Source organism: Seriola lalandi, unplaced genomic scaffold (genome assembly GCF_002814215.2).
Source record: "Seriola lalandi dorsalis isolate HSWRI2012SDOR001 ecotype SW California unplaced genomic scaffold, Sedor1 jcf7180002054483, whole genome shotgun sequence".
Classification (NCBI taxonomy): domain Eukaryota; kingdom Metazoa; phylum Chordata; class Actinopteri; order Carangiformes; family Carangidae; genus Seriola; species Seriola lalandi.
In genome coordinates this window covers 1,369-9,591 of record NW_019525036.1, presented here as the reverse complement: position 1 = coordinate 9,591, position 8,223 = coordinate 1,369, and the positions used below count along the sequence as shown (strand labels likewise).

The 8,223-nt window shown below is 42.9% G+C and overlaps 1 protein-coding gene across 1 annotated transcript in view; it reads left to right on the top strand.

Moving 5' to 3' along the window:
• Nucleotides 1-7,031, top strand: part of LOC111659595 (growth arrest-specific protein 7-like) — a gene marked incomplete at its 3' end in the record, with an annotated part of 46,543 nt that extends 39,512 nt beyond the window's left edge. The window contains exons 8-11 of the mRNA XM_023412593.2: nucleotides 394-472; nucleotides 2,907-3,035; nucleotides 3,674-3,797; nucleotides 6,952-7,031. Coding sequence (XP_023268361.1) covers nucleotides 394-472; nucleotides 2,907-3,035; nucleotides 3,674-3,797; nucleotides 6,952-7,031 — 412 coding nt within the window. The remainder of the gene's footprint in view (nucleotides 1-393; nucleotides 473-2,906; nucleotides 3,036-3,673; nucleotides 3,798-6,951) is intronic.
• Between the last annotated feature and the right edge of the window lie 1,192 nt (nucleotides 7,032-8,223).

Here is an 8,223-nt window from a genome sequence, read left to right as displayed (position 1 = left end):
CCCCCCCCCACCCCCCCACCCCCCCCCTCAGCTGAACTCGGAGGTGAACTCAGAGCCGAGCACTATCTCCTGTCCCATACATCCTAATCATCTGCTGCGGAGCTCAGCCCGGCTCTCCAGATTTACTGGTTCATGTGAATCTGTGAACTTTTGCTCTGACTCTGGAGCTGAACCCCAGCTGTGTGTGTGTGTGTGTGTGTGTGTGTGTGTGTGTGTGAGTGTGATAGGATTCACCCTGCCCCCTCTCCAGCTCTGTCTCACCCCCTCCTCCCTCCTCCCTCACCCTCTCTGCCCTCCCCTCTGTGTCCTCATGTAAAAGTGTGTGTGTGGTCCTCTCTCTGGTGTAAGATGTTAAACACACACTCTCTCTCCCTCCGTCTTATCTGTTCTCAGGACTCTGGGGGAGGCCTGGGCCCAGCTGAAGAAGAGTCTGGCAGACGAAGCTGAAGTTCACCTGAAGTTCTCCTCAAAGGTATTTAACATATTTCACTTCGTATCTGAATTAACTGCAACTTCCTCGACAACTGTGAGGAACTGAGTCAGAGGTGGATTTTAAAATAATTTCATTTACAAAAACAAGCAGGGAAGTTCTGGGCCCATGAAAGAAGTGAAATGAACTAAACTCAGGCTGTGACAACAAGGAAACTGAATATTTTTTATCGCAACATGCAATATTTTTACCGCGAGAGGGAGGGAGAGGCTGACGCGCCACAGACTCGAACCTGTGCCGCTGCAGTAAGGACGAAGCCTGAGTGCTTCGCGTATCGTCCCGTCACCGACCTGTGACCTTATGAACACTCTTTGTTATTGTGACGTTGTCTGAATACAGTGATGTCACAGCCGCTAGAAACAACAGCCGAACCTGTAAAAAATATAAGACCGAAGAAAATGATAAAGGAGAAGGATCTGCTGCAGCCTGCGGAGTGAGTCTCAGTGAAGACAGCCTGTCTACAGATGTAATTACCTACAGTAAAGAGCTCGCCGATGGATCTGTGGTCTGAAGCACAAACACACGACACTGAGGCTTTGAGTCATCGACTATCGGCCGCCATCTTAATGGGAAACGCTGGAGGTTGGATCCTGGTGTGTGTACCACTCATACGGAATGTGCTGAATATAAATGAGTAGAAATCATGAAATCATGAAGCGTTGAGTTGTTCCTGCCTTTTAGAGGAGCGCTGCTCGCTCAGTGACTCTGTGTGGGGAGGGAAGAGGAAACGCAGAGGGCAGGATCACAGCTGGACCGATGGAGGAAATGGAGTCAGTGATGTGATCCTCCAGAGATGCACAGATGTGCAGCTCGGCTCCAGGTTTTTTGGAGGAGCAGGAAGGATTGGAGTGGAAATGAACTTTGAATGATGGTTTCCAATATGGCTGCAGGAGGGAGCTGTAGATCTGATACGTCACTGACAGCTGGCCCAGAATAACCCCAGTGCTTTCAGGATCAGATAACCAATAACAAGCTGCTTTAACTAACCCCAACAATAATATTACATCAATAAGTTTTCATACTGTGTTGACATCTAATGTTGTTGTGGTTGTTTGGCTCCATAACATCAAACATTACTCATCAGAACCAGCAGCACGAGAGGATGGTGACATCATCCGCTGAAGGGACTGGAGCTAATTCTGGTTTTTATACGGTGGCCCTGAGAGCTCAAACACACGCAAATATACACGAACAAATTCAGAAATCAATCGACACATGAGCTGCAGATATTTACAGAAAAACCTCATGAATTTCACATGTGCAAAATTTAAATGAAAATATGTTAAAATCAGACGTGAAATGCGGTTTTGGAACTTTTTGATGACGTCATATGTGAAACCCGTGTGAAAGCTTCAGGGATTTTCACGTGAGACCCACAAACACAGTTTGTTGTTGTTATGGTGAAAGTTTGAAGATTTGCAGTATTTGTGTTACATGCTACAACGTGTGGTAACATGTTTTGCACATGTGATCAAATGTAGGAAACCCATGTTTTTGACATGTGGACACATAACAATAATAATAATAATAATATAATAACTTTATTTACAGAGCACCTTGTAAAAACAGTTTACAAAGTCAATTTCAAAAGCAATGAAAGTCAAAGTCAGAACAGAAGTGAGTTAGAGAGGGAGGGCGAACAATATGCATCAATATAAGTAAGGACAATTATAGGGAGCACACACACACACACACACACACACGCAATAAAAGCAATAAAAGGGCGAAATGGAGACGATAAAAAGATAAAGACAATAAAAAGACGACATCACATAAAAGCAAGTCTATAAAGATGAGTTTTAAGAATGAAATGCAAATATCTTAAGAATACAAAGTGAAGACTCGGCCGGGACACAAACACCACTGAACTTCAAAAGTCACAAAACATAGAACAACAGGCAGGTTCGTCACTTTTTACTGTCCCCTGGAAACACTTCTGTTGTGTTGTCACATTGATGAAGATGTTTTCTGAATGACTTTGTGTTTTGTCTGTTTGCATGTGTTTGAGCCTTCAGGGCCACCGTAGTTTTAGGCCAGTTAGAAATTTAAACTTGCTGCTGCTTGAGCTGCACTTTATATCCATGAAACAGTTTCTGCATCTGGAGTCCTGTTGAAGTCGGACCTTCAAGCTGCTGATTAATTCTTCTCCAAAGTTACACATGTTTTTGGACAGTGAACACAACACGTCATCAGGATCAAGTTTCCTCTCCGTCCCACAGCTCGCTGATGCTGAGGACTTTAGTAGAACTGACTTAAAATGACTTTTCTTGCTCTTCTACATTTGTCCTGTTGCAAACTTCCTGTCCTCGCATGACACCGTGCAGCTGAACGGGACGAGCCGAGGAGCCGGACTCGGCTCTGGCCCACTTCATCTCAACATGAGTATGAGTATCTGTCAACTGTGGGTTGTTTGCAGCTCCAGAGTGAAGTGGAGAAGCCTCTGCTCAGCTTCAGGGAGAACTTCAAGAAGGACATGAAGAGGTTCGACCATCACATCGCCGACCTGAGGAAGCAGCTGGTCGGTCGCTACGCAGCGGTGGAGAAGGTACGAACACAAAAACACAGACACAACAACGCTAATGTCTAATGTAACACAGTTGTGTCCTGGTGTTTGGCAGCAGCAGCAGAAATTCAGGAATCATCTCGCCGCTGATTAAAATTCCTCTTCTCCTCCATCAGCAGACGGCTGCTTCCCGTTTCCTGTGTCCGTTTTGTAAATGTACAATGAGAAGCAGTTGGCTGAAGCCTGAAATCTGTCTCCCATCATCTGTCGTCTGAGAACAGACAACACACACACACACACACACACACACACACACTCCTCTCTCTGATAAACCCATCTGATGGAGAACTGAGCTTTTAAAGCTGCTCAGGAAACAAAACGGCGGCCATGTTGGTTTTTATGAAGCAGCTTTAACACAAGCTGATGAATGAGCAGAGAGCGCAGCATCAGACTGCGGCATCACTGTGATGAATGGGAACAGACTGGAACATTATAATAACTTTCATCACTTTAATTATAACGTCTGTTTCCAGAAAACTGCACAAAAGAAAGAAAATTTAAGAGCAGATGATTTAGTAAAAGTGGTGTTTTTTTTTTAAACAGGGTGTTGTCTGTAGTTTTCTGTGCAGCTCCTTATCATCATCATCATCATCATCAGCTCGTCTCTTTGTCTTCACCAGGCTCGGAAAGCTCTGGCTGACCGACAGAAGGAGCTGGAGCTGAAGACTCAGCAGCTCGAGATTAAACTCAGCAACAAGATTGAGGAAGACATCAAGAAGGCCCGCAGGAAATCCACACAAGCAGGTGAGAGTCAGAGGTCAAGGGTCGCACTGCAGGTCACCGTGGGGGTCACAGGCTTACTCAGGTCTGTGTTGTTTTAAACTGGAGGGAGAGTTGGTCGGTGTGTTTGTGTCGGAAGCTCCTACGTGGACGTGGGTGTAAAAACAGTAATAGTTGATTGTCCCGCGATTCTCACCTGCTCAGACCTGAACAGGTCTCAGCAGCGGTTTGTGTCAGCGCTGTCCTCAGGTCAGATCCACTGACAGCAGAGATCAGACAGTTGGATCCGGATCAGGATCAGGATCAGGATCAGGATCTGGATCAGGATCGGCGGAGAGTCCAGATGCTGAGTGTGTTTGTCTTTTTAGTCTTGAGCTTCATCAGCATTTCAGACTGTGAGGTGAGGGAGGAAATTCACACCAGACTGACAGAGAGGTGGGGGTGTGGACTAAACTCCACACACACACACACACACACACACACACACACACACACACACGCTGGACATGGAAATTAAAAATATGACCGTAAAAACAAATCCATCCCACAGAGTCTCTTCATCTCTCACAGAGATTATTAGCGTTAATTGACTAAGGCGATTTGACTAATTCCAGTGTTGAGCTGCTTATTTCCACATGAAATGACACTCGCAAAGTTCAACTGGAGACAAGAGCAACTGTTTTCAGGTTTTCAGTTTTTGTATTTTCGTGAGTTTTATCCTTTAAACTCACATTTACCTTTTTATTTAGTTGACACGACAAATTTCCACCGAACTGCTCATTCAGAGCAAATTATAGAAACTAACATGAACACAGAGTGAATGACAGATGATGGAGTGTAATTGAAATTGATGGTGATCAGCTACATGTTGCTGCAGCTGCTGATAAGAACAGTGAAAACACACAAGAGGAAGAGGAGGAAGAGGAGGGTGGAGAAGCAGCAGCAGCATCATCAGTGAGCGATCGGTTTGTGAAAGGTTAACGACCTGAAGAAAGTGACTGTAAACAGATGTGCACTCTCTGCTGAAGTGTGATGTCATGACTCAACCAGGCACAACCACACACACACACACACACACACACACACACACACACACTCGGTGCTGCTTATGCAACCAGGGAGAAAAACAGCAGCAGTTGTTGATGGAGCTGGTGGCGTCCGGCTGCCAGCGACGGTGACTGCAGTGTGAGCGGAGCAGAGAGGAGACTGATGCCAAAACAACTAAAGCTCAGCATCTGTCTGCTTATAACAAAGACTCATTATCTCTGCGGCGGATTACACACGGCGTCGGCTCGTTCCAGGGATTTCCTCATGTTTTCACGTCCACCACCTGAGGATGCGGTCACCTTTTCACGGAGCTCATCACTCCTGCTGTTCGCTAGTCTGACGTGAGGCTCGTCTGCGGCACGAAACGGCAGCATTTCACTCGGTTTCTATTTATAAAGTCGTTCTCTTAGTCGACCTGAAGCTGACCCTGTTTACTGTAAACTGTCCTGCAGCAGCAAATATATAATCCACAGAGAAAATCAAATAGATCTGTTCGTGAGTCATTATAAACTTATACTGTCCGGCCAAACATCGTCCTAACCCAAAAAACTTTTGTTTCAATTCTGGAGGAGACAATCAAAGTTTCCAAAGACATGTAGAACATTTCCCCCTGATGGAAAGCCGCAGGGAGTTTGAACCCAGTATACACCAAATAAATTCTGTGAAGAGTTGGAATAAGCTGATACAGTAAATACTGTTTATAGTGTTAGACAAAGTGGAATAACATGTTGGTGTTACTTAAAGCTGCTATAATCAATACTTTTGGTTTGACCGCAACAGCAAGGCCCTATAATCACAAATGTAGCTGACCGACTGACTGAGTGATCATAGTTCCACCACCGGTCAGTTGAAAGTCATGTGACTGAGTTTATATGAATTGGTATAAACAGTTTCTATCAGGGCGAGTGTACAGCTGCAGTGTTGCCGACATTGCACATTTGAAGCGAACCAAGGCGAGACCTCCTCCCTCCTCGAGAGGCGCACTTCAAGTCCACGTTGCAGGTCGTTTAAACCGTGAACACAGAGAGGAGGAGAGAGCTGTTTACAGCTATATTGTAGGTTTTAACCTCGTCCTGTAACATTAACAATCAATCAAATGATTAGATGTAACATGAAAGGGGTCGTTTGTAGTGATGAACCAACAGAGATTTAGATCAACTCAGAGAGAATATTGGACTTCGAACATCTCCAAGTGAATGCTAATGCTGCTAAGTATCTGCTGGATGTGTAAATAGGCAGCATGCTAACATGTTCACCATATAATCTTTATAATGTGATAATATGTAAATGATCAAATAAAAGTAAAACAACTTCATCTTTATGGGTTAAATACTGAAGGTATTTAGCCTGATAATCACTCGGCCTGACGTGACGCACTGATGTCAGCTGATTTGTGTTTGCAGGGTTGGTTATTGTCTTTGGTTTTGCCCCAACCAAACAGTCAGCACAGCAGCTGTAGTAGCAGTTGCTAGGTTTAGTTAGCTTCATGTTTTTGGGATTATTGACTAAATATGTTTGTTTAAATTGAGTTGTTGGATTCACAACAACCTGTACAAGTGCATCCTCCTCATTCATACTCGCCAGCGTTTTTCTGTCAGTATTTTTCATGGCTCTGTGATACTAGTCAGCTGGTTATCTCTGTACATAATCCCACCTGTTTGAATCAGTAATAAGGAAATAAACTTTCACATCATTTTATAAAAGTCTGTCATTTTAGAGTCCGCTTAGAGAAACACCATCCTTCACTGGCTGTGAGATAATTAGCTGCCACGCAATTAAAAGCAGAATACAATATTAATATGAATATAAAATATCAGAAATACCAGCAGACAGAGTCACCTGCAGAAAAACAGAATGATCATTTCCTGTGTGATCTGATGTCACATGACCAGGTGGTGATCACGTGGTAACGACGTTCATGAAGACACAGATCAGACCTTTCTCATGGTTTCTGCCTGCACTGTTTGTGATCAGCTGGGTTAGGGTTGCAGTGTCACATCAGCTGTGAGGGAACAGTGGGGTCGTAGCACCCCCTAGTGGAGGCAGTGTGTGCTACATCTACAGTGTATCTGGACTGTCACCTTGTTTTTTTTTTTACCTGATCGCCTGACGATGTTATTGTTTGTGACAGGAGATGATCTGATGCGCTGCGTCGACCTTTATAACCAGTCTCAGTCCAAGTGGTTTGAGGAGATGGTCACAACAAGTCTGGTAAGAAATTATGTCTTTAATGACTGTCTTTAATTAATATACACATTACATAATAATCCTGCAGTGTTATTTTTTCATCATAACAGCGTTTCAGCTCTTTCTTTTTTCTTTTTTTTTTTACAACCGCTTAGAAGTGAAAAATACGTCATGTAAATATACAAATGGACGTGAATGATGTGTTATTGTGTTTGATATAGATGTTTATGTTTTATGAGCTAGCGTCAGATTTTGAGGCAATAACTGGGAGAGAAGCATTTTGCTGAATTAAGACAAAGTAATTGTAAAATGACAGATGACAGGTGAGTGTATTACAGGTACAGAGCATAAAACAGATCATAAGAAACTACAAGTGCTAAATGATAAACATAAAGAACTGAAATTGAAATAATGAACAAAAATGAATACAGGAAAAGGTAAACATGAAACAAAAGTAATATACAGTATTTATTATACAAGCTTGTGACTGGAAGGTCGCCGGCTCGATCCCCTGACTGGCAGGATTAAATCTGGGTGTAGTAAAAGAACAGCACTTATCCAAATCTACATCATCACCACTGTTGTGCCCTTGAGCAAAGCCCTTAACCCCCAGCTGCTCCAGGGTAGCTGCTCAGTGGGCAACAGGTGTGTAACTGTGTCAACATGATCAGGGTGTTCCTGTAAAAGAGAAGCTGCCTCCCACTGAAACTACCCGAATAAATAAAAGTTAAAAAACTAATGAAAAGAATATAAAGACATATTAACTGTTTTTATTCAACCACTCCCTCCAAGTCCATTCAGAAGTATTGTTGATTTCTGAAGTTCAAAATAATTCAAAGGATTCCTTGTGATAATTGTTTGTTTTGTTTTTTGGTTTTTTTTTGCCCATTTGGGAAACTGATGTCCTTCTCTAATTATCCACAAACATCATTTTATAATAACAATATTTATAAGAGATGTGTGACTAGTGATATGAAACTCTTAATGACGTTTTTATGACTTTTTATGCTTTCTTATACTATGACGTCTTCATGGATTACAACATTATGGCATATTTTATTGGGTAGCATGGTGGTACTGAGGTTAGAGCTGTTTCCTCCCAGTGAGAGGGTTGTGGGTTTGTTGTTTTTATGATATTTTTACGCCTCACTATACTATGACATTTTTATGACTTTTTATGCCTTACTATACTATGACTTTTTTATGACTTTTTATG